Source organism: Anopheles maculipalpis, chromosome X (genome assembly GCF_943734695.1).
Source record: "Anopheles maculipalpis chromosome X, idAnoMacuDA_375_x, whole genome shotgun sequence".
Taxonomy (NCBI): Eukaryota; Metazoa; Arthropoda; class Insecta; order Diptera; family Culicidae; genus Anopheles; species Anopheles maculipalpis.
Window position 1 is genome coordinate 11220059 of NC_064870.1, and position 25716 is coordinate 11245774.

Below are 25716 nucleotides of genomic sequence, written 5' to 3' on the forward strand. Positions count from 1 at the left end.
TCATGAAATCATGTTTATAAAATCATCAAATCATGTTTAATTATTAAATTTTTATCGTAAATTGAACCATCTTCATCAGATATTTGCTTCACTATCGAACAATTTGAGTTACGGTATGAACAGAAACGTTTAAATTAATGAGTAAGTTAGGGAAACTTTTTTTTATAAATTATTATTATACACAAGCTAGCTTTTGCGACACTAAATGATTGTTTAGTTTATTTATTTTAGTTTAGTTTAGTAAATAACTTTCCTCATTTTAATAATGATTTATTTAAAAAAATATGTTTATGTCCTACACATAATGGTTACAATCGACCCCGCACAACTTGTGGTCCTTTATTACTCTTTAGCCGCTCGGTGTGTCATGTGTATCTATGGCAACCGGTGAGAGGATGTGGTGGACGGTGCTTTCAACGACGGAAAAAGCTGCAGAGTGGAGGACCAGATTTGCTGAGAATGTAGGAAGGCGGACTCGTTGATGATCGATGGATCGGTATCTTCCCATGAAGCGCAGTGCAGGATTTCGCTGTCCGATGGCACTAAGTGGAGTGGAAATTAGGACACCCTTTATCACATTGATTTTAAATTTAGTATGTGTCCGATTTTGGGCTACCCATGTGAAGCCATGTAACCGGATTTTTAGCTAACTTTCCCTACACTTATAAGTTTATTGATCGTTGCTTTAATTAAGACAAAAATCGTATCTGGACTGCAAAAGCTTCTTGTTTATTATTTCCTATGTTATTTATTATATTTATTATGTTTATAATCGTCTTCGGATTTGTGTAGTAGGATGGAAAAAGCGGATCGAATAATTTTAAACACCATCGTAAGAAACCCGACTTAAGTGTTAAAATATACGTCGCGCAGAGCTTTGGAAGCGATATTTAAAGAAAGAAAAAAATAGTTTACTTTAAATAAAATGTTAAAACACATGTAATTGGAATGAAAAAATATAATTTCATGACGAAACGAATGCAAACAGCATGATTGCATCCTCTTCTGTTTCATCATGCTGCGCACTCTTCATAATGTCATTACTCCCTGCTCTGGTAACAATCCGAGAGAGAAAATATATGAAATCCTCTCGGCTTGTTCTCGTCTTCCGTTGGCCTGAAGTACAAGACGAAATGAACCTCTGAAGTACAAGACGAAATGAACCGCTAGTCCGAGGTGCAAGACGAAATGAACCTCTGAAGTAAAAGCCGAAACGAGCTGTACGGGTGAATGTATGTATGCATGTAAGAGAAGCGGATCGCGCATCGCTACTTTCTTTCTTTCCCTGGTTGGCACTCGAAATCATCCAAATTCGGCACGAGCACATGTTTTCTCGATGAAAACCATTGATCTTGTTAACAATATCACAGAGATCACATGAAAAAAGCATCACATTCTATATCCAATCACATTTAGAACGCGGTTGTCTTGCCGCGTGAACAAGCCGACGAAGAGACAAAGAGGAGACGCAATAACAGTGCGCTTCAAACGCTAAGTCCGGGAAGAGGGAAACAAACCATAAAAAATGAAAGAGAGGTCATGATAAAATGAACCTCATTGTCGCCTGGGTTCAAACGCTAAGTCCGAGAAGAGGGAGACAGAGCATAAAAAATTAAAGAGAGGTCATGATGAAATGAACCTCATTGTCGCCAGGGCTGTGTCGAAACCTTCGTGTTGTCGGCTTCGTTCGGCAGAGGTATGACATTATGAAGAGCACGGAGCATAATGAAGCAAAAAGGATGCAATGATGCTGTATTCACAAAAATGAGCAACTCGGCGTAATTCGTCCTTATTCATGAACCGATTTTGAAATCACGAATGCTTCATGCCTAAAGTAATGAGTATTGTAATCATAGGAAAACACAATGACAAATCTTACATTGAAATAGAAGCTTGAAATTTCACAAAAAAAAAATATTTACAATTGAATATGACGGTCCAGTGCCGTATAGTCACAAAAAAAAAATCGCTTGAGAATAATGTGGGCGTGCATTTGATTTTTTAAGAACTCACAATTTTTAAAATGAGGTGAAATGCTTGTTAATCTATAAATTACACTATCTTTTCATGATCTTTGTTCCAAAGCTTCATATAAATAGTTTCACTCGTTCACTTAAGGGTGCAGTTTGCAATTCACAGGTTGTCAAGATGTGTATTTCTAATTCGTTTTAAAGCTTTTTTAGACATTTGAGAGGCATTTTCATTAGACATTGATATTTGAGGGGCCCGGTGGTATAGGCGGCAGCTACCGGTCTTCAAATGGTAGGACCGAGGTTCAAATCCCATCCCGACCGTCGCCCCGTAGCTGAGGACTGACTTACCAACTACGTCATATCGGCAGTCTAGAAAGCCATTTCGATGGCCGGCATGACCTTAGAGGTCGTTAAGCCAAGGAGAAGAAGAAGAAGATATACATTTCAAGCGAAGTTTACAGTTTTAACTGTACTTTTAAATTTAAAACTCCCTCTGTACAGTTCTAGAAAAAGTCTCGAGGACTTTGTGTGCTACAATATGGTCATGCACTCGAATAATCGTGTAACAACCACACGCACACACACTCATACACACGATCCTCTACAGTGCATCGATGAGCACCGGGCGAATTGATGAAACATCTGGCCTCTCCTATGTAAAGACATGTATGTGTGTGTGTGTATATTTCAACCCAAGCCGGGGCGAAAAGTTAGAAGCGAAAAAGCTACCGCGATGATGCTCTGTCAAAAACCCTTTTTGGTTTTGCCTTGTTCCTCTGGAAGAGGGTAGTTTTTCGCCCTCTCTCGGTAGTGTGGTGAGGTGAAGGAAGGGTGTGATTCTGCCGTCGAAATCATCGTCATCGGTCGCGGCCGTGTTTGTCGTGTTTTTTTTTGGTTCCACCCACATCCCACCAACTCTCCCCGCGCGCTATAGTTGCACGTTGTTTTTGTGGTGGAAAGGAAAGAAAAGCAGACACACACACACATTAACAACAGCACCGAAAGGCAGGAAAGCGGCTCTGCAGACTGCGGAAAAACTGAAGCAAAACTCGGTGCGCTGGTGTGTTCCGTGGACGGCAGCAGTAGCGCAGCATCTCACGAGGGCAAACGCGAAAGGGCTAGCAGCAGTTGTGTGTGTGGTGTTGTGGTGGTCTTGTAGGGAAACTGCTTTGACCAACACGAGACGCACCTTCGAATTATCCTTTCTGCTAGTTTTCGAACCGTGTGTGTGTGTGTGTGTGTGTGTTTGCCAAGGGCGTGCATCCCCAGCCGAGATCCAGTGTCGTGGGGAAAGATACAAAAAAAACAGCCTACTCTATTCGGCGCTCCATCCTTCCATAACAAACCGTGAGACAGAACCAGCCGCAGTGATACGAACCGGGGTAGCAGCGCGTGTGTGTGTGTATGTGGCGCCGCGATTTACGGGAAGATTCTTGTGTGTGGAACCCGAACAAACAACATCCCCCGTGGCCCAGCAGGGTCATTATTCAGCATCCCGTTTTGGTAACAAGAAAGGCTGACCACCGTAAGACGAAGCAGCGGATGGGCGGGGATCGATGGTTGCTGTAGCAACGTGGAGAATGCGTCACACACTACGAAGGCGTGCAGGGGTAGCGATGGCGCAGGGATGGTGAGATGCCGTCGTCTCTTTGAGACTGTGTGTGTGCGTGTGTACGGCAAAATACGTGCAACAGAGCAGTAAAAAAAAAAATGCGTAGAGAACGGGGAAAGTAAAAAAAACGCACGCACGCACACACACTCACACACCGTGACGTAAAGACGCAGAAGACAACATGTGATGCAGTGGAAGGAAAGTAAAACAAAAATAAAACACACACGCATCAAAGTTCGTATCTACCGTGTGTCATTGTGTATAGACACACACACCCACACATATATACAGGTGGAGCGAATCCTATGTGGGGAAAAAGTAACATACACAAAAAAACACAAAAAATCCGATGCAAAAGCATTAAAAACAATAATTACGAACAAACAGGAAATCGACGTCTTGAGCGGAACGTTCGATCCGGCTCTATAAACGGTTTCGCCGCGCTTCGAGCGACGACACTGTATACACACACACACAAGCGCATCCAGACACAACAAAAACAATCACGGCGCACTCCGCGTGCATTCCGCCGCGTTTTCGTTGTATCGCGGAATTTGCTGTGTCCGAAGGCTCCAAACATGGATAAAAAGTGAACACCGCAAGGGACAACCCACTAAACGCTACCGGGCAAAGTTCCCAAAACAAAAACAAAAAAACCCACCGACACCGATTGATCGGTGTTTGACCAGTGCGCAACACCATATACAGCCCTACTCCCCCGTACACGCACTTCATAAAGAAAAAGAAAAGCTACCCCCTCGTGTTTAAGTGTTTGTGTGTTTGTGTACCGTTGTATCACGCATTCGGTGCAGTGTGATTTCGCGGTGTGGTTTGTTTTTATATGTGCAGGGGATCGTCCTTGTTGCCGGGTGTGCGCGACTGTGTGCGACCGTATCGATACGTGTGTGTCGCCCACACTACACCAATCAACCGTCGGACAAAGTGCAGTAGTGCGGTGGGGATGGCATCGGGACGGCCGCTCCTAGCAATGGATCGTCGGACAGTATAAGCAGCGAGCGAGTCCAACCTCCCCACCCTTCCCCGCAAAGCTGCCGGCAGCTAACAGTACTTTGAAGGAAACGAGTGTGCGCGCGCGCGTATTTGTGTGTGAAAAGCAAAACAAACAAAAAAAAGTAAAACCCGCAACGCTGTGTGCACGCTCCGCTAAAACCTTTTCCTCTGTCCTACAACGATCTCCAGCCAACGATCAACTCGCAAAAAAGCCACATCTATCTATCACGATCAACCGAAAAGTGAAAGAAAGCTTCTCCTCCCCTTCCCCCACTTCCACCCCTACCAAAATACGACCGCCCATAAATCGCAATCAAATCGAATATCGAACGGCTAGTAAGCCGTCTCCCTAATCGCTTACCTCGAATGTACCACGCGCACCATACCACACATGCTCAACCCGTTTTGTGTGCGTGTGTGTGGGCGATAGTCAACGTATCAACCATGCGGTGGTCACAACGGTCCAGCGGTCTACTTCCATCCCATCCGATTGACCATCCGAAGAGGACGCGATGCAGAAGAAAACGGAACACAGTGAACGGCATCCACTAAGGATAAGGAGACGACGGAGACGAAAGAAAAAAAAAACACTAACCATGCCTACACAACGCATAAAACAGCTGGTATTAGTGTGCAATTGGGTAAGCATGCATGTTCCTTTTTTTTACTTTTTTTTTCCTACTAAAAACACGCTAGAACGAATTGTGCACTTTTTTTTAGGATAACTGGGAAAGGACAGGAATTACGCGGGAAGGGTAAGCAAAAGATAACCGACTTACAAAAGGTTTACGATTTGGAGCGATTGCATTAGACACGTACTTCAAATAACTCTTGAGACTCACTGAGGTTAACTTCCCATTCCGGATTAGTTTCCGCATGCTATGAGAGCGGACTATGACTGACTGATCTAGCTATGAGGAGGGGTTGAATGAAGTGAAGCGGATCGGCGATCCCATCCGGATCATTCCACCCCCACCCGGTACTGAGGACTGACTGTCCAACGTAGTTAGCAGTATGTTTAGTATGCCATGGGCGGGCCTGGTGGTGATGCGACAGCGGCGCTCTTTACACGGCAGTGCCACCGGGGTTCAAATCCCATCCGGCATCGTTCCTCTGTAGTGTGAGGACTTGAAAATTCAACTACGTGGTATGTTAAGCAAATTTAGTAAGCTATTTTGCGCTGTGTGGGCAGGTCGTTATGCCAAAGAATCGTTGCTGTATGGTGGAAGGCCCAAGATCTGCTGAGGGTTAAGCCACAGACACAGAAAAAAAGAACTAAACTTAAGGACCCCACATTGGAATCTCGTGTTTTGCTCCTTTGCCTTTGAGTATGTATGAGTCTTACGGATGGGCTAAAAACCGGTTTTTTTTATTACAGTTATTTTAATTTAATTGCAAAATTCCCTTTAGCATAGATGCAGAAGTCTCTCTCTCTCTCTCTCTCTCTCTCTCTCTCTCTCTCTCTCTCGCATGGTGCATTCATTCATTTCAGGCTTCTTGACGAGCGATCGTCTTAAACTTGATCTTTCACTTTATATTATCCATGGCATGGAGCTAACTGCAAGCGTTGTAAATTACGATGGAACGCATCCAGCTTCGCATTTTTATGTTGTCAAGACGCCAAGGCTTGTTGACATTTTGTAGGCACAAGGCTTAAGAAAATGGACATATTTACAATTGATTATGACGGTCCAATGCCGTATTGTCAAGAAAATGGACATAATTATACTTTTTTTTTAATTTCGTGTTCGTGTTAAAATTTCCAAACACTATAGTTGTTTCAATCACGGTAATTAGCACGGTGGGGTAGCAAACTGCCGAATATGTAGGCTAACCACTTTTTCACCCGTATCAATTGTCCTTACGCTTGGATATTTAACGCCAGTTGTTAATATAGGTTTCCCTGGACCTTTGTCCACGATAAAAGCTTCAGTTTTAATTTTAAGCGTTTAATAAGTTTTACCCTGTGAGGGAAAGTTCGCCGACAAGGCGCACCAGAGGGAAGACCAGCGTTGCCGCTAGCTGTACAAAGCAACGATCGGGCAAAACATAATCCAGCCGACCGGCACGTTGAAAACATTTCCCCGTCTCTTTTGTTACCCTGGGCCACAAAAGCCAACACATGCCGTTCCGTGAACGATCGTTTCTTTTTGACTACCCGAACTACCCGAAGCGACGGACAAAAGGACAATAGGGGGAAAAAAATAACAACAAATCTCGCACTCCGACCGGGACGGGCCACGCTTTGGTTTGCAAATTTTGCCTGTCTGCTTCTGGCGGGACTGTCAATCTGCTTTAAAGGTTATGTTCTGCTGTTTCTCGTTCTCCTAGTTGTCAATTGTTTTCGATTCGTGATGGTCATCTGCTCGAGGGTACCATAAACTTTGATTTATATTTTTGTTTTAGTGTCGGGCGCACCACGGACTACGCTTCGGCAAAAATCCTTTTTGCAATGCTGGTGGACCGTTCCACCGCAGTTATTATTCCCGGCAAGCTGGTCAGCTCGCGATCGTGAAGAAATTTTTCCGCTAACGTCAGTCTAAAGATTGTGCCCATCGGTTGCGGGTGGTTATACATAGAAGGGGATCTTCAGCCTGTGTTGTGTGTGTTCAAGTTGGATAGTTCTGATCAGTGTTCCGATCACTTTTATCCCTAAGTGCATGGCATGGTTTTTGGTGAGTATTGTCCAACATCATGCGTGCGTTATTTAGCGTTGCCTAGCTGTTACCAACTGTCTAAACTGAGGTCATGTCAAGACGATCAGCTCCGTTCCCGTGTTTTAACGAATGTCAAATATTAGCCGTTAAAATCAGTTCGTTATTGTTCCAAGTGATGTTACTTTTAATTCGTCTAAGAGAAAAGCGAATGCATCAGATGAGAAATAGTTTAAAACTAGAATTTGCTATCGATACAGCAGGTGTTTAAATGTATCCACGTACAATCTATCCAAGAAAATGCAAACCATGTTCGCGTTCAAAGGGTTGTGCTGGATAGAACAGATGCGATGAGTTTTGTCAAGAAAAGCTAGAGATAGAAGCTGTGCATATGATAAGGTTCACGATTTCAAAACTCACAGGATGTCAAAATACCCCAAGTACGCAGTGTTATTTGATGCTCGGTCTGGGTTCTCCAGCATCTTGGGATTTTTTTTTTTGCGATCACAAAGTCGAATCAATTCTGTCGTAAAACATGATGATTCCCGTTTTCTGTGACTGAAATCAAGGACTTTCCCTTTGGAGTCTTCCTCCAGCTTCAACCTCTCCGGTCTGTGCAAGCGAAGTTGAAATGTGCTACGATGGCAACGATGCGGTCGTAAAATTATTGCTATGCGCGAACGCCTTCCCTTTGAAAGCACCCCCATGTTCGCGGAGGTCCGGCCGGACAAAGGGAACCATTGCTGAAGGCGAAGCGCAAAACACAAAACCATAAAAAATGTCCAAGGGAACATGGCTCCGGCTATTCGGTGTTGGTGAAGGCGCGTGGGGGACTACTTGACTCATCTTGGGAAGAAGATGCACGTGTTTTGACCCGACCAAGCATCGCTCCTTTGCCAACTGGATCGGTAACAAGAGAGGCTACACAGTCACACGAGATCGCTCCAAGAATGATAGAGTTAAGACGTGCAGATATCGCAATATTCCTCAATCTTTTTTGGGGGGTGCCATTGAGCAACAACAACAAAAATAAGGGAGTTTTTAATGATTGTTTTTCATTTTTAGTATTTTCAAAACATCCACTTGTTTTCGGCGGCAAACCAAAACGATACAACAGCAGCAGCGACCGTTCACTGACCGCGGATGGTACACCGACACGAACCGCAATCCAGAAGAGAGCGGTTCCAGAGATGTTTTGTTGTTTGTTGTGCTGCGATCGTAAATCTTGATCTGGGAGGGACGAACTCCGTGACCGGCACGGATCGATAGCGCGTAAGGGCCACAAGAATATAAACAGCTAGGCGACCACCGCGTGGTTGTTCCCCATGCTACGGAACATTTGCGGTTGTGGATGATGATGAATATTCCCGGTTTGGGATGATGATGAGATCGACGTTTTATGACACCCACGGCAGCTCGATTTGTATATGTGTCGGGCTTTTCATCAGCAGGATTTGCAAATTTGCCATTCCTCTAATGTAAAGTATTTGTGATTCGTTGATGAGTCAAAACTAAATTAGACACAGGAATAAAGACCGGCTAGAGCTTCAAACGATGTGTAGTTATTGCTTGCTACTTGCCCTAGCTGAGCATACGACCAAATATTCGATTTGCGCATGTGTGGCAACATGTGCTTCTCGGTTGGTGTCAGTGCTCAAGCCAACTCCGGAAACACTTGCATTTGACACCGGCGCTCGGAAGACATACGGCCTTTTTGAAGTGCGTCTCAGAATATGAGAAGTGAAGGCGTGAAAGTATGGGCTTTGCAGAAGAAAAAATGGAGCAGCAAGTGTATACTGCACAGATCGTTCTATACCAGCGACTATAGTCAAGACGATGTGTAGGAATCGGAATACCTTTCATTTCTATGATTAAATTTAACACTTTCTAAAGGAAAACTCCTTTGTGTGGTCTGTTGTTTTTTCTTTTGGATTTTGATTAAATCTCGTTTAGGAATGAAAGTGTCTTACTAATTTTTACATATTTTTTAGGTTTTTTGAAGATTTAGCGAGAGATCCCGTTGCTTCTCCATCTGGAACCGCTACACAAATGATTGGAAAAAAGATTCTTCGAAGACAGTTTATGCCAAAAAAAAATTTACCTGCTAAGAAGGACAAATTATTAAGACTCACGATCAAAAGGATATCACGAGTTTTCTCAGACCGCTCTGGCCTTTTTTCCTTTGATGTTAAGGTGCGAGACACTAAAAGCTACTGGTGCTGGGTGGCCAGGGCTTGGCTAAAACCAATGCCGGAACTAACTCCAAAATCCCTCCTATACCTCAACAGATTCCTTTTGAAATTCCTACGATCTCCGGAATCAATATCATAGCTGTTTAAAATACCTGTACAGACTCTGTTTCAAATTCGTGATCAATTTTCCGCAGTCTCTTTTGTTCATAGCAGATTTTTTTTCCATCCATTGAACATGGTCCAACATTTTGTCTGTTTTTGTTTCTGTTTCTGCAATAGTTTCAATATTGCAAATTCTGTGAGTTTAACTAGTTCTACACAAGAGGGAGGAGGACATTTAAGGAAGTCTTTAAAAATTTATTTTGGATTCTTTGCACTTTTTCTTTTTGGGTTTTAGCGCAGGAGTGCCAAACTGGGGATGATTTGATAATGAGATTTTCTATGTGCGGTTTGAGGGTGAGTCTGTTATGTATGGTCATGCCTAAGTACTTGACTTCGGTCCGCCATGGTATTGTTACTCCATTCAGTTGTAGGTTTGTATTGGGTAGCTTACGTCTGCTTGTGAAACGAGTGAAAAAAATGGCTTCGGATTTGTTAGGGTTGATTTTTCCAATTTCCATTTGGAGCAATATTTCTGGTAGGTGACTAACGAATGGTTTACTGTTTTGATGATTGATTTCAACGGTTTGCTAAAGGTGCCCATGGTGCACATTTGCTAAATGTGCCAATTAAATTGAAGATTAGAGCGTCATGCCAAATAGTTTAAAAAGCTTTTTCTATATCTAATAATATTAGTCCAGTGGATTTATTCAAGTGCCGATTGTGGATTGTATCGTTTTTGAGTCGATGTAATTGGTGTGCTGTTAAGAGTCCGGGTTGAAAACCAATTTGAGAATTTGGAATAATGCTAAATATTTCAGAGTGTGCTCTCAATTTCAGGGCGATAACTTTTTCAAATATTTTGCTGAGGCAATTGGATAGGCTTATTGGTCTGTAGTTACAAGGTTGTCTCAAATTTTTACCAATTTTTGTTATGGGAACAACCTTAGCTTGTTTCCATCTGTTTAGAAAATATCCTAGTTTCAAGCACCCGTTGAAAATAAAGGAAATATAGATTATGACGGTTATAGGAAGCTGCTTTATGGTTTGATAATTTATACTGTCTAGTCCTGAAGTGGATTTAGTTTTAGTTGCTTTTATGATTTTCAGTATATTCTTAGGTTTGTTCAAATCAGTAGCAATTAATCCTGGGGTGGGGTTTGAGTGAAAGAACGTTGCAACAGTTGCAGCTACCCTATGTCCTATAGGGCTTGCACGGTTTCGGATGGCACAGTGAGCATTTTGGAAATGTGTTTTTATAGCTTCACTTTTTTCTGTTGAAGTCAAGAGTGTGATGTTGTTATGTTCACTTTTGGATTGGTTTTTTTTTTAATGATTTTGACGAACTTCCAAAATTTGCTGTTGCTGTTGTGATGTGGGTTAAATGATTCAAGATTTTTGGACCTGGTATCGATTTCTTGCTTAAGGGCAAAGTAAGTGTTTTTGAAATTTATGTTCTTTATCTGTATTCTGTATTATGTTCTGTATCTTTGCCGTTTTTTTTCCTGTACATGTTTCTTAACATGATTAAGGAGATAATTGGTTGTGGCATGAAAATGTTGTAGTCTCCCGTCGGTGGAGAGACGAACGGCCTCATTATGTGCTGGATTTACAAGAGTTGTAAGTTTATTTATTATGTTGTCAATTGACGAAGGCTGTGTGATCTGAAGGTTAATTTCGTTATGGTTCAAAAGATTCTTAAGTTGAGATCTGAACAGAAACCAGTTGGCATTTTTGTAATCAAAAATTTGTCTTTTGGAAACATTAGTCAGGTGCGTGTCGTCAATATATATCAGGATGATATATGGAAAAATGACCTATTTGTAATTCATCAAATAAGGTTTTCCGGCTTGATTATTACATACACAATTCCACAGTCTATGGCGAGCATTAAAGTCTCCACAGATGAAGATTTTTTTTCTTTATTCGTGTTAAAATTTTAATATCGTTTTTAAATTTATGCATGATACGCTGCGACGAATGAAATTGGAGATCGATTGGAGTGTATTTGAATACCAATAGCTTCTATAGTTTTTAGCTTAAAAGCCGGTAGTAGTGAATGTTTGATTTTTTAAGATTAATAATAAGATGCCCCCTTCAGCGTCAGATGTTCTATCAAGAAGGTATGTAGAATAATTTGCAATATTAAAGTTTTGATAATTTTTAAGAAAAGTTTCTGTCACTGCAGCAACTGTTTTGAACTATCGTAAAGAAAGCCTTGATTTGGTCCTCTTTACTTTTACATCCACGAAGCCTGTGAAATGTGTCAGATATGATCTGGACTAGTTCTTCTGTGTTGAAGAGTTCATTACCATTTGCTGCCTCGGCATATGATATAGGTGTCGGACCATTTGGTCGGTACGGGTTAGTGTGAGTGTTAGGGAATGAGGTTGGGGCACGGGAAGTGTTGGGAATTCACTGTTAGATAACTGTACCTGCTGAGTAGCTTGATGCGTTGAGAACATTACGGCGTTTTGAGTCCTCGGTTTGCGATTATTTCCAATCTGTTGTTGCGAGTGCACTGAAGCAGTTCTCTGCACCATGTCCAAACTTCTGGCAGTTTTTACGTGGCCACGTTACCATTTGATGGTTAAGTGACTTGATGGATTGAAGCGTTTTAATGTCCACTGAACCCTTCGGGAAGTGTAACAGATAAAAAGCCTGCTGCCCCTTTTTCTTGTTTGGCATTGTTTTATTGCTGTCGGGTTGATTTTCTCCAGTTTTAGGATAACTTTCAGTTCTTCGATCGGCATGTCGATAAGTTCATTTGCGACTATTTTTGTCGTTTTGTCCTCATATAACTGGCAGGAGTGGAACTCCGTGTTGGTTGATTTTAGTTTTTTTTTTGCAAACACCTTTAAAATCTTCCGTATTTGTAGTGCGTTCTACGATACCTTTGTACGTGTATGCCGTTGTGTAACGCATGACCCCGGCTGCCATGACCTTTTTGTGGATATCCAGTACGTTTGAGCTGGCTACCGTTATTAGTGGTGGTGCGTGATCCGATTTAACGGTACCGGACGGTTTGGGAACTGTGTGTGTGTGTTGTATCCATCTCGTTATCACCTAGCGATTACAAAGGTGCGAACGGGTTAGCAGCACGTGCTTGCACTATGTTTGGCAGTATCCTCCGATTATATTTTTTTGGGAGCGGTGACCCATCTTGGGTGCGCTCTGAGTAGGATGGTTGCACTATCTCTTCACTGTTTCGGCGGCTCGAACTTATACGTCTGCTCACCTTGAAGGTTGGATAGCGACTGTGTCTGTGAAGTCTGATCTGATTGATAAAATGGTTCTTAAGTTTATGCGAAGCTTATTTAGATTTTGAAACACCGATAAATAATTATGTTTCTGCTTTTAAGGCTGGTTTGAACCGGTGTACAGTAAATGTGCATTTTCGAGACAGCTCAATCATGTGTGATTATTGTTTTGTGATTTTCAAGTGACGTCAGAATCTGGCAGTTTGAAAACGAAAATGAGCATCATAAAATTAATCATTTAGCTGGAATCGCGAACGTTAATTATTTGATCAAATTTAAAATTAACTTTTTAATAACCCTGGTTAAATGAAACACAGTCGTTAACTTCAAGCAAATTCGCAACCGTTTAATGCATATATATCTCGTTATTTTATCGCTGTACTTTTCAAATTGTGTTTGTGTTCTTCGAAAGGGAACACAAAACAATTCACTCTTCAAAATTAGGAAGCAAAATTAATATATCACCGCTCTTGCTGAAGGAAAAAACGACGTGGTTGTAGATTTGGCAACAAATTGTAGCGTATGTCATCGTAGTTAGAATGAAAATTAAAGAATTTTTAAGACACAAAACAATTCGATCCTCTTTCTGTTTGTGATTTTAAGTGAGAGAAGATGTACAAAAAAAATCTTCTTGCGAAGCTTACTTAAAGCTACTTTTGGTAGAAGAAATATATCTAGTTTTCAAATAACAAAGGTGTGTTAAGATATTGGTCTAGTAAATCATACCACCTCCTACCGAAACACAAGCATAGAGCATCGATGACGAGGATGTAAAGAAAAAATTGTTTGAGTTGGATTAAACTTCGACCTCTATAATAGAAAGCAAGACGATCCTTTAAGAACCATCTAACAATTGAAATGTGCTGATCGATTCCACGAGATTCGACCACGACCGCTACTGTGGTTGGATAAAGTAATGAAAAAGTACACATATTAACGACAAAACCAGGCATAAAGACACTGGAGTGATTCGTGTGAAAAATCTTAGATATGACAGAAACTATTTTAAAAAAAGCTTGAAATGCACGGTTTTTATGCCAAAAAGTGCAAAACACATCGACTGCAATATTCTTCGTACAATGTCGATGTAACAGTCGATTGAAGTTTATTAAATCCTTTTATTCGGAAAATTTAACTGCAGATTCTGAGACGTTGCTAAATAAAACGATCGCCAAAAGGGGTAGGCGATACAAATTAGTCGTCCTTTATACCACTGTTCGTTATGTTTGTACGTGTTTTGACATGTGCGTTCACGACTAGTCGTGTGCCGTTTGAACCATCGTTCATTTTAACAGAAATGAATACTAGATGAATTCATTTTAACCAAAATGAACTGCTAACGACGGTTAAAATTTGTTAAATCTTTTGCGATTCCAGCTTTAGTCGTAAAGTTATTTCCGAGTCGGTTCGTTACAGGAGCAAACCTGTCCGTCCCTGTTGTATTCGTACCAACCTCTTGGAAGCGTCAGCGACGAGGAAATGTGCATCGTCGATTTTACTCCGCGGGAGCATTGCCTCATCCCTAGCATATCATACGCCGGTTTATGTTTTTGTTCGTCTCCCGCTAGAGAAGATAGGCACGTCGTCGAACACGTCATCTGCATATGGAACCGAGTGCGACATTCACTCGTCACCGGAGAATGGCTACTCCGTCATACCATGCCTATAACGTTTATTGCACGCGAGTGATTTTGCACGCGAAAATTGATTAGTGTTGCAGTCGGACATAGGCGTTTGTGTCGTCGGGTCAGGTTCGTCGCTTGTGGCCGTTCAGTGTGGATGATGTCTTCCTTTTTGCTTTGTGGAACCTTCGACCCAGAGCTCTGTTGTGTGGTTCTTTTTTTGGCTAAACATTGGAATTTATAGAACCAGCGGCAAAGAAAGACGAGGCATATTGTAGTAAAGTAAGTAAGAAAAGGAAGAAATAAAAATTCACTCATTTAATCACACAATTGCACACAAAGAGAACCAGGTATATGCTTTTATTGTCTGTTTTGTATTTGGTTTAATAATACAAAATTGAACAACCTTTTTCGCAATCGAATCTAACGTGGGGAAACCTGGGATGCATGTTTGCAAGAGCTAAAAATGATTCACCCGCGGCACCCTGTTCCGCGGTTCGAAGTACACAGCAGGGGAGAATGCTGTTTCACTGCGTCTATGAGTAATAAAATCTTGGCACCAACTCGTTCTAGCATGTTTTTGTTTTTTTTTTTTTTTGCAAAACACTCACAACTGTTTATTTAACTCTAACTTTATTGCTCCTTCTTTGCAATTTTAGACCATATGAATCCAGCTGGTAGAACGTCTGCGAGAAAGTGCAATCCAAACACATACAAGTATACGACTGCTCAACGACGGTGGGGGCCACCAACGATCGAAAGTGTTCATCCCTGTCAGATCGGTATCGTTTTTCCTGTACAGAAACGCATCAAAGGGCTTACCGGAAACACAGCACAAGTTGCCTGAGACCTGGGAAAGTGCTGCGTTCAACAATCATTGAGCAAGCTACTGCGAGCCGATGAAGTGTGCTCGCTTTGCTGAGCAGGATATGAAAACAATTGTAAAATAGTACTCGTTTAGTGCATCTAAGACAAGGTAAATAGTAAAGGCAAAACTTGGTGCGCGTCTAGCAGCCGCGTGTCGCTTCACTGGTTGGAAAAACTGTAAAATTCGCACCAGTCGACAGGAAGAAACTGTGAGGACATCATTTACCGTGGGCCAAAAACTACGAGCAAAAATACGCGGGGCCATCGAGCCATCCAACAAACCAAGTGCAATATTGCGTACAAGCAAATTATGAGTGAATGTGTGTAAGAAAATACTGTGAACACGCGCATGTTACGTTGAGTGTGCTACAAAAGTAGGCTATGGAAATAGTTGTGTCCATATAGTAGCCTATGGAGGAAGAAAAAACGAAAATGTTCAGCGTTTTAGTGTTTATCGTGCATCTTGGGTGAGACAATTCACACAAAACACTTGTACAATCACAAGTTTAAACAAAAACAAAAACACAACAAAAAATTGTACACATTTGGACGAAAGTCATAAGCCCCGCATCGAGTAGTGAACCATTCCATTAGTGGCGAAAGTCATAAGTCGAGGAATATTTGAGTATTCGCAAATATAACTCGCTCCCTGAGAAACTCTCAACCTCCAACGACTCCGTAAACCACGGACAGGGTGTTAAAAGAACGGAGGAGCAAAGTTTAGAGCGCGAACGTGTGTGGTAGTAGCATGAAGCAAGAGTCAAACGATACAACCGCCATGAAGCGTACCGCACACACGACCGTACCGGGGAACGATCCCAACTGGCAAGCGCCACATCGGATCTATCTCCAGCAGCAGCAGCAGCAGCAATCACACCAGCAGCGGCCATTGTTTGACTACGAGTTTTGGAAGAATCCGGACGAGTTGACCGAGCTGCATTTCCTGATGCCGAACGGGGTGATGATCACGATGTGCATACCCATCCACATCACGCTGGAGGAGCTTAAAACGGTACGTAGAACGGAGAACCGAAAAACGGGGTTATTTATTTATATTTGAATATGCCAACGAAAAACGCACGTGTGTGCTGCGAACAAGTTTTTTATTGGTCCTTTTACACGAGGTTTCGCAAATTGTTGGTGAACGAATGCGAAACAACGTGCAGGCGAGTCAAGTGCGCTGATGCTATTCGGTAGTATTACTGCAACCAATTTGCGAATATATTATTAGCGATGTCCCCTTCTGGCGTTGTCGCCAGCGCACTATGCGGAACTGTTGGTGGGAACTTTACGATCACGAAAAACTATCCAATCGTACTTGCACATAGCTGACATCATTCAGCAAATTGCGGGCATCTGTTTGTGGACGGATTGGTTAGGATTATACGACGAAAAGGAGCGTAACTAGATTGGATTTTTGATGCCCTGGTAGAGATTTGAACATATGAATTTGGTCCGTAGTATACGCTAAGAGACCAATTTTCGACGAATGGTTTAGTATATCAGTTTAGGAATTGGACTTCATTATTTCAGGTGGACCTGAAAATGTTCTTATCGTTTTGTGTGTGTGAGTGTGTGTGCGTGTGTGTGTAAAGAACCAGAAAACGATTTATTTGACTAGAATCGATGTTGGTGTCGTTCGTGTCGTTCGACGTCACATATTTTAGAGATCCTAAGAAGCCTAAGATAAGTTTTTTTTTGTCCATGCCGTCGAATTGGTTACATTTCAAGGTTTTGCTTTGATCGGCAATTAATGCTATCAGCTTTAGCGTACGACTAAAGGACTATGAACCATGCAGCAATACGTTAATAGCATTCGAAAGGCAATACTTTCTCAAAACATTCGCTTCGGAGAAAGAATTTTCTTCTAAATTTCCTATTAATCAAACTAAACTCGATATTGCCATCGCAGCGTATAGAAAGTAGAGAAAAGAAGGAAATCATGAGTGCCTTAATGATGAAATACCTTTACTGGTGAACGTGTTGATGGCACAAGAACCTGTTGTCCACTGAGGCGGACGGATATATTATTGCGAAGCGAATCAAACCTACTTTCGCAGTTCTTTGTGATGTACGTCGCATCTTAATTGCGTTTACAACCCGTGTTGAATGATTGATTACAAAAAAAAAAAAACAAAAACGCTCTCCATGACAAAATTAATTGTGTTTAGAAGCGCAGTAAGCGAAATCGACTGTTGAAAACCATCAAGTAGAAATGTACATCATTGGTCGGAATGTTCCGATGCTACTATCTCAGTTGTTAGGATGTTTCCTTCGGGGCGTATCGTTACTTCCAATTAGCCTTTAATTTTCCTATGCATTTGTTGTTTTGATTCGTTCGCTAGAGTTACGAGAATTCTTGAAGGGTCTCTTTTTTTTTTGTTGAGTCTATGTTCCTTGTAATGAGGATAACGCTTTCGGGAAGATTGAAGGAAGCTGTAGACGATTGGTTTGTTAACAGTTTGGTCGTTTGCTAGAGCATCACGGCAGAGATGTCAAACGTTGTTCGTTTTAGGCTCTCTGACATGCTGGATTATGTCTGTTTGTAGATGGTAGGTGAGGTCTCCCTATCAATTGTGGTCATAGTGAGGGCCAAACATCGAAGAGAAAATTTGTCCAGTTTTAGAGCACGGTGGAGAATCCTTGAGATTCTAGCACATTATAGCACATCTATTGGTACAACAAACCCTGACATTTATGATGCATATAAAATCGTAAAGAAATCCTTTTTGTTTTACAGCCAGCAGACAAGTAATCATTCGCGAGTTTCCCATGTTTGACATGTCTTTGTCCCGTGTAGAATAGATAGATATACAAGAAAACAGACTCATATTAGAACACTACTGCATCGGTGAAGTGCAGCCTTTCAAATTGTTTAATGCAATAATTCATGTACAAAATATTTTACAGAGGATTTGTTTTGGTCAAGCCCTAGCGTCTTGATGGTCGCTCACCGTTGTACTTTCTCCACACCCAGATCGCACTGCGGAAGAATTTATTGCATCAACAATTATAGTTCGCTTACATTTTAACGACCGATCAAATTAAATTTTGCATTGTCCAGAATAGGACGCCTCTGCTACAGTCGCCATCGGTCACTTTCCTTATTGCGCACCCTCTTCCATATCTCGCCTATCGGAAGATTCCCTGCAGTCACTTGGTGGAAATTTACTCGGTAGCAGAACAGAGAACGGAGAGCAAGAATATCGTGTCTCTGCTGCAGGTCGCGAACGTTGCTCATTCGTGCCAAGTTTGATATGCATGCGCATCGTTCTGTTATGCGCCAAGATGCTGTGGAACACCCGTCGTTGTTATGTTTACTGACGGAAGCTAGCGGCCGGGAAAAATGTAAAAGTAGCAGCAGAGGCAGCATCCAGCAGGACCCAGTGGAACTTTTTCACTCAATCGTGTGCCATCGGTGAACCGTGGTGGACGTGTGCCGTATTCCTGTGCATAAAATGTGCTTTACGTGGATACAGAGCCGTATTAACACGCAGAAGTGGAAGTCAAAGTTTAGGAAATTGTTCAAAAGAATCCGTTCGCTAAGGGTGTGTTTGTAATTTCTGTTCTGTGTTTACTGAAGATGAATAAGATAAAGAATTAAAGTGTGTGATCTTGATGTGTGATCGAGGTGATCAAAATTTGCTCGTTGAATTGTGGAATATGTGGAAAAAACTTAATGTTCTTAGCAACAGATGCTTAGTACCATTAGATCACCAGAATAGTAATTCTGGTGATCAATCTTCGATATTAGATGAAGATGTTATCTCATGTCTGCACCGTGATCGTTTAGCGTCTTGTACAACTGTACTAATATTACTTTCAAATAAGCTGGCGCACTCTAGCTATATGAATGAACGATAATTTGTGCTGATATGTCCTTAGATTATTGCTAATGAGAAGTTCTAATCAAAAAAGTTGAAAGTTCAAAATTTTTGCACATATCGAACAACTATTTTCTACTACATCCTTCCAATCCAAAGTCCTTCTTTAGCCTGATTGATCTACAGGCTGTATTCCAAAGTTCTTAATCTATCTAGAACTCGTCACTTTATTTGAATTCTTGAGGTTTTTTAAAAATATTTTCTGCTTTTGAAGTTTAAGGACAGTACATAAACAATCGCGACAACGGTACCAATCAATGTGCATGCTTCGGGTTTGCATATGATTTATATGCATAAGCCGCGTAAGCTGCTAGTGTCGTCCATCCATCAACTATCAATCTTCAATATCCGAAACTACAGATCAAATCAAACTCAATCAACTATCAACCTTCAATACCTCCAATCAACGAATCAAACATTATTCAATCAATCCTGGTCCTCTGCTTCCGAGGTACTACCACCGGATCTCTCCTACTTCTTTGAGATCCGCTCTAAGAACACGTCTTTTAATTTTGGAACTTTAAGTTCTTCTAGTAATCTCACTTTCTGTTGTTGAGCCATATAACTTCAATTGATCAAACACTGCAAAAATGCACAAATCCTATTCGTGGCCCCTTTTTAGTTATCTCTTTGAAACATGAAATGATTTTATTCATTATCTTTTCGGAGCCATTTTAAAAATATAATATGTCATTAGGCCTCAAAATAGACCTCTGTTTCTAACGTCAAATTCACCATTGAAGCTCAATTGGATATTAAGCCAGAGCATTCCTTTCCTGTTTGTGAATAGGAAATAGTTTGTTCCTTGTTGGTTCAGTCCATCGTCAGATATTGACACAAAAATTCGGCATTCTCGTAGTTTAAAAGTTTCAAACCACTGTCGTTATTGTTTTTTGCTCGATGGTGAGCTCACGCGCCACTCAAAAGATATAAAAGATCCTTAAATAGCGCAAGAGCTTCTGTTAACTTATACAGTGTTGTTTTACGATTATACGGAATCATTTTATGGATTTTTAAAAAACATTTTCTGGCGACACGATCTCTTTCGGGCATCCACGATTGTTTTGCAGCGGCTGCGTAGATACGGCACGCCTTAAACTCACAAAACAAATACTAAATGCTTGTAGGTGATCGTGCAGAGTTCGCGTAACACTTGCCATCAAGCCATTGTTTAGTTTTAACAGTGTTTTTACCCATCAAAAATCAATGATGGATGGATCAGCCCACCAAATCTGTTTTTCCCCCCACTATATCAACAGTTTCTCCACTCAAAACACTGTAACATATCACCTATTCCACTGATAGCTATCAAATTCATACACGTGTGTTTTCCGGCTTGACTAAAACTGACAAAAGTTTGCTGTGCCGCATTCTATGCACCAGGACTACAACTTCGGGGTTGTTACAGCTGGTGTGGGTTTGGCATTTCTCGCGTTTTTACTGTGCATCGGCGCATTTTACCCCAACTCAAATCATCCCCTAATTAAAATCGACTATCCTCTCGTTCCAACAATTGTGACTTTAATGGGCGAAATAAGAAAGCATACTGATTTAGACTCTAATTCACCTTTTATTCGGGTCAATAGTATCAAACCTCCTTTAGATTCTAATAAGTAAACACTTATTTTAAGGCAAAGCTCAACTTTTAACTAGCTAGCAATAAGACCAAGCCGCCCTTCTCTATCACTTTTGCTTTTAAGAAGCGGTAAATAAAACTATATTTTTTTTATTTACTTATAATTGATTGAACTACTTTTACAAATAACTTTTGTGACACAATTCGCTCAATGATACGGCGGGTTGCTGTAAACATACTATTGATTTTTTTTATTTCGCCAGGTTTTACATATGCTCTACAGAAAACTCAGAGCAAACGGCAAAGTTCCACATTCGAGTTGCAAATTGCCGCTAACTGAATACGACATTCCATAATATGATTGTATAGTTTGCATAAGCAGCTTCCAATTTTCTATTCTCGATTTGAAAAGCTCGCCTGAGTGATTCAATAGTTCCATTATATCGATTTAAACCCTGTATCTACCCACCTGTTACATGCTACTGATCATATGATACACTCTTCCTTCAATTTCGGGTAATTTGCCATTTTCCAGGATGTTTGGGAGGAAGCCGAACGCTACCCGTTGTACTGTCATCTGGGTGACAAGAACAAGTACTGCTTTAGCACGCTGTCGTCAGGCAGAACCAACTGTAACACTACGCACGAGAATGAGGCAACGCGGCTGATGGACGTCCAGCCCGCCCTCGGCATACTGCGCTTCGTCGAGCGGAGCAACGTGTCGGAAGATACGAAGCTGATGGAGAACATTAGCATCCTGCTCGACAGCAAGCTACCGGTAAAGACGCTCGTCAACCCGGAGGTGAACGATTTCCGCGCGAAGATGACGATGCTGAGCGAAGAGATCGGCAGCCGACGGGCGGTAATGACGCGCATGGAGCGTATCGCGTACCAGTATCCGGCGAAGTTGGTGAGTGGTGCACACGTGCCAGAGCCGCTCAGTCGACGGCTGGCGAACGGGGATGCCCACTTCTGTGTGGTGGCGATCAGTACGGATATGCAGGTTACGGTGAAGGTACCGTGCCGGGCAACACCGGATGAGGTACTGAACCGGATACTCGAGAAGAAGCGAATCTCGTTGAAGGCCCGTATGGACAACAGTGGCGACTTCATACTGAAGGTGTGCGGACGGGAAGAGTACATCTATGGGGCGCATCCGATGATCAGCTTCCAGTACGTGCAGGATTGTTTGTCGCGTGACGAAACGCCCACGTTTGTGCCGCGCTTGGTACGTACGGTGGAGGTGTTCAAGAGTGACATCTACGACGCTCGGGATGATTTTACGCAATGGTCGAGTACGACTGCTACCACGAACACTACGTCCTCGTCGCTGGTGTCGACGTCAAATTCGGTGTCGACTGTGTCGCTCGTGTCGGTCGGTAGTAGTGGCAAGCATAATAGCAGTATTGCAAGTACCGGGAGCAGTATGTTTAGCAGCGGCAGCCAGTCACAGCAGTCACACACACTGCGCAAGGTCAAGTACGTCACCAGCTGGGAGGTGGATGCGAAACTACAGTGTACGGTACACGAGATCCGTGGCCTAAATGTTGAATCCGACAAGGAGCTGGGTGTGCAGTTGGGGCTCTTTCATGGCGGCAAATCACTCTGCAAGACAGCTCGAACACGTACCGTCACCGTAAATGGTGGCGTTGCGATGTGGAACGAAACGATCTACTTCGACATTAACGTGAGCAACGTGCCGCGTATGGCACGACTCTGTCTGGTAGTGTACGAGAACATGCGTACGGCCAAGAGTACGGGCATCCGGACGCGCCGTACCAAGGACGGTTTGATCAATCCGATCGCCTGGGTAAACACGATGGTGTACGACTACAAGAACCAGCTGAAGTCAGAATTGGTGACACTGTACACCTGGGACTACGCAGAGGACGCCCAGTCGGAGGACATATTGCATCCGCTCGGGACGGTCGAACCGAACCCGAACCGGGACAATATGGTCGTGTCGGTACTGTTAAGTTTTGGACCGTACGGACCGGAAGGGCGCATTATCGTGTACCCGGGCGAGGAAGAGCTGTTGGCGCACGCGGCCAAGATGAGTCACCGGAACGAGCATCTCAATCGGGAGAGCAAGGAGGATACGCGCTCCATCAAAAAGATCATGTCGGCGTACATGTACAACGACCGGTTGAACGATATCCACGAGCAGGATCGTAACGCAATTTGGGCGAAGCGGCGTGACTGCATGCTGCAGATGCCGCAGGGTCTGCCCTGTCTGCTGTACTGCGTCGAGTGGAACAATCGGGACGAAGTGTCTGAGATTGTGTCGTTGCTGCAGGAGTGGCCCAAGCTGCTGATCGAGCGTGCCCTCGAACTGCTGGACTATGCGTACGCGGACAGGTACGTCCGTCGGTACGCGGTGGACTGTTTGCGGACGATCGAGGATGACGAGCTGTTGCTGTATCTGTTGCAGTTAGTGCAGGCCCTGAAGCACGAGTCCTACCTGAACTGTGATCTGGTGTACTTCCTGCTGCAGCGTGCCCTCCACAACCAGCACATCGGTCACTATCTGTTCTGGCATCTGCGGTCGGAGCTGTCGGTACCGTCGGTGCAGGTTCGGTTCGGTTTGATACTGGAAGCGTACCTGCTCGGAAGTCCCGAACACGTGGGTGTACTGTTGAAGCAGATGCAGTGTCTGCGCTATTTGCAAATCTGCTCCGATAACGTCAAGAAGGGTAGCAAAGAGAAAGGCCGGGCGTTGCTAATGGAGCAGCTGGCAAAGGAGGGTCATTTGACCAGTGATCTGATCAGTCCACTAAATCCAAGCTTCCGATGTAAAGGTGTCCGTACGGAGCGGTGCAAGGTGATGGACTCGAAGATGCGCCCGCTGTGGATAGTGTACGAGAACAGCGATCCGAATGGGGATGATATACATATGATCTTCAAGAATGGTGACGATCTGCGGCAGGATATGCTCACGCTGCAGATGTTGCGTATTATGGATCGTATCTGGAAGAGCCACGGCTACGATTTCCGGATGAATCCGTACAGCTGCATCAGCACCGACCACAAGCTCGGCCTGATCGAGGTCGTGTTGAATGCGGAAACGATCGCTAACATACAGAAGGAGCGGGGCATGTTTTCGGCAACGTCCCCGTTTAAGAAAGGTTCACTGTTGGCGTGGTTGCGCGAGCACAACAGTACGGACGAGTTGCTGGCGAAAGCGATTCAGGAGTTTACGCTCAGCTGTGCTGGGTACTGTGTCGCGACGTACGTGCTCGGCGTTGCGGATCGCCACTCGGATAACATAATGGTGAAGAAGACGGGCCAGCTGTTTCACATCGATTTCGGGCACATACTGGGACACTTCAAGGAGAAATTTGGCTTCAGGCGGGAACGTGTACCGTTTGTGCTGACGCACGACTTTGTGTACGTGATCAACAACGGGCGGACGGATCGAGATGCACAGGAGTTCTGCCAATTTCAGAAACTCTGCGAAAAAGTATGTACTTGTGTGTGTGTGTGTGTGTGTGTGTGTGTGTGTGTATGAGAGAGAGAGAGAGAGAGAGAATGTTGCGGCTCTCTTTTCCTGTATCTTCTTTTTGCTAATGTTTATTGTTCTCGTTTACAGGCTTTTCTTATACTGCGCCAGCACGGTTGTCTCATACTGTCGCTCTTCTCGATGATGATTTCTACCGGGCTGCCGGAACTGTCGTCGGAAAAGGATCTCAACTACCTTCGAGAAACGCTGGTACGTATGAGCGCTCTCTTTCAGGCTCGGGGCCAAGAGAGCTGAGAAAAACTCGATTAATGCACGGTACACGCAGCGTAAACTTAACCCTGTCCCTGGCAACACGAAAAACCATATTCCAGGCATTCGGGCTTTACGGGTAGCATGCAACTTTGGAGGCTTATATTTTTCTTATACGTAATCCACTATAAATGCAATATTCTATATCCTGTAACACCTTAGTTACTGGTATTAAAGTTCTGGAAATTTCACATTAAACATGTGATCGTTTCATAGCGTACATAGTAAAAGGCGTATTATTTTAAAAATTGTTCAAAGCACTTACATAATTTTTCAATTTTAAGGAAAAAACATGTCATCTTTGAATATGCATTTCTTGAAAACGACTAAGAGTAGAGGTGTCGTATGCATATCAAGAGTTAATTTAATTTTCGTTAGAGTATAGCACTGCCATTGTATTGCGTATGAAAATGTTAGAAGCCTCCAAAGTTGCTGGCTACCCGGGTAGCTCGGTTGCTTGGAATAGGGGTAAAAGAAAAAAGAAACAAATTTGAAAAACTGGTTAAATCTATTCATAAAAATTCAAGAAAATTTACAGATATAGAGATAGCTGCTATTTGCTCATATTAAACAATTTTAAAGTCAGTCGGATTCCTAGACTCCGGAAAAATGGAATTAAAATCGGTTTGGTCACCCTTGTAGCCGGTTGGCTGAAATAGGGTTAAGCGTAAATTCAAAACTGGATCAAAAATTCTGTCAAAAAGTTTACGCTTCGTATGTGTACCCGAGGGCTTTGGTAATTTAAAATTTAAATATCAACTTTAGCACATTTATTGTAATATTTTTAAGGCGCCACATACAGATATGTTATAAGAATATTGTTTGACAAAAAGCACAAGCTCTGTTTTGAGAAGGTTATCATGGTTTTCTCAGCTCTCGTGGCCCTGAACCTTTTAGAGGACCGGGACACTCCAATTAATACATTACAAAAACAATACAAAAAATTCAATGTTTCTCATTCACCTACTTTTTAGGTTTTGGACAAAACCGATGAGGAAGCTCGCATACATTTCATGCACAAGTTTAGCGAAGCGCTTGCTAACTCGTGGAAAACATCTCTAAACTGGGCGTCGCACAACTTCTCCAAAAACAACCGTCAGTGACAGCAGTCCTATGCCGCGCGCAACCATCAAACGATGTAGTGTGTAGTGGGAAGTGTAGAAGTGGTAGTATAAAGTTATTAGTACATATGGGGCG

At 42.7% G+C, this 25716-nt stretch overlaps 2 protein-coding genes across 2 annotated transcripts in view; both read left to right on the forward strand.

Annotated features, from left to right (window-relative positions):
- LOC126561809 (neurobeachin) overlaps positions 1–25716 on the forward strand; it is a 289107-nt gene that overhangs the window by 60338 nt on the left and 203053 nt on the right. The window lies entirely within an intron of this gene.
- Positions 16039–25692, forward strand: LOC126567510 (phosphatidylinositol 4,5-bisphosphate 3-kinase catalytic subunit beta isoform). The gene is made up of 4 exons (XM_050223732.1): positions 16039–16302; positions 21286–24210; positions 24340–24459; positions 25494–25692. The coding sequence occupies exons 1-4, from the start codon at positions 16039–16041 to the stop codon at positions 25620–25622; spliced, it is 3438 nt and encodes a 1145-aa protein (XP_050079689.1). The 3' UTR covers positions 25623–25692.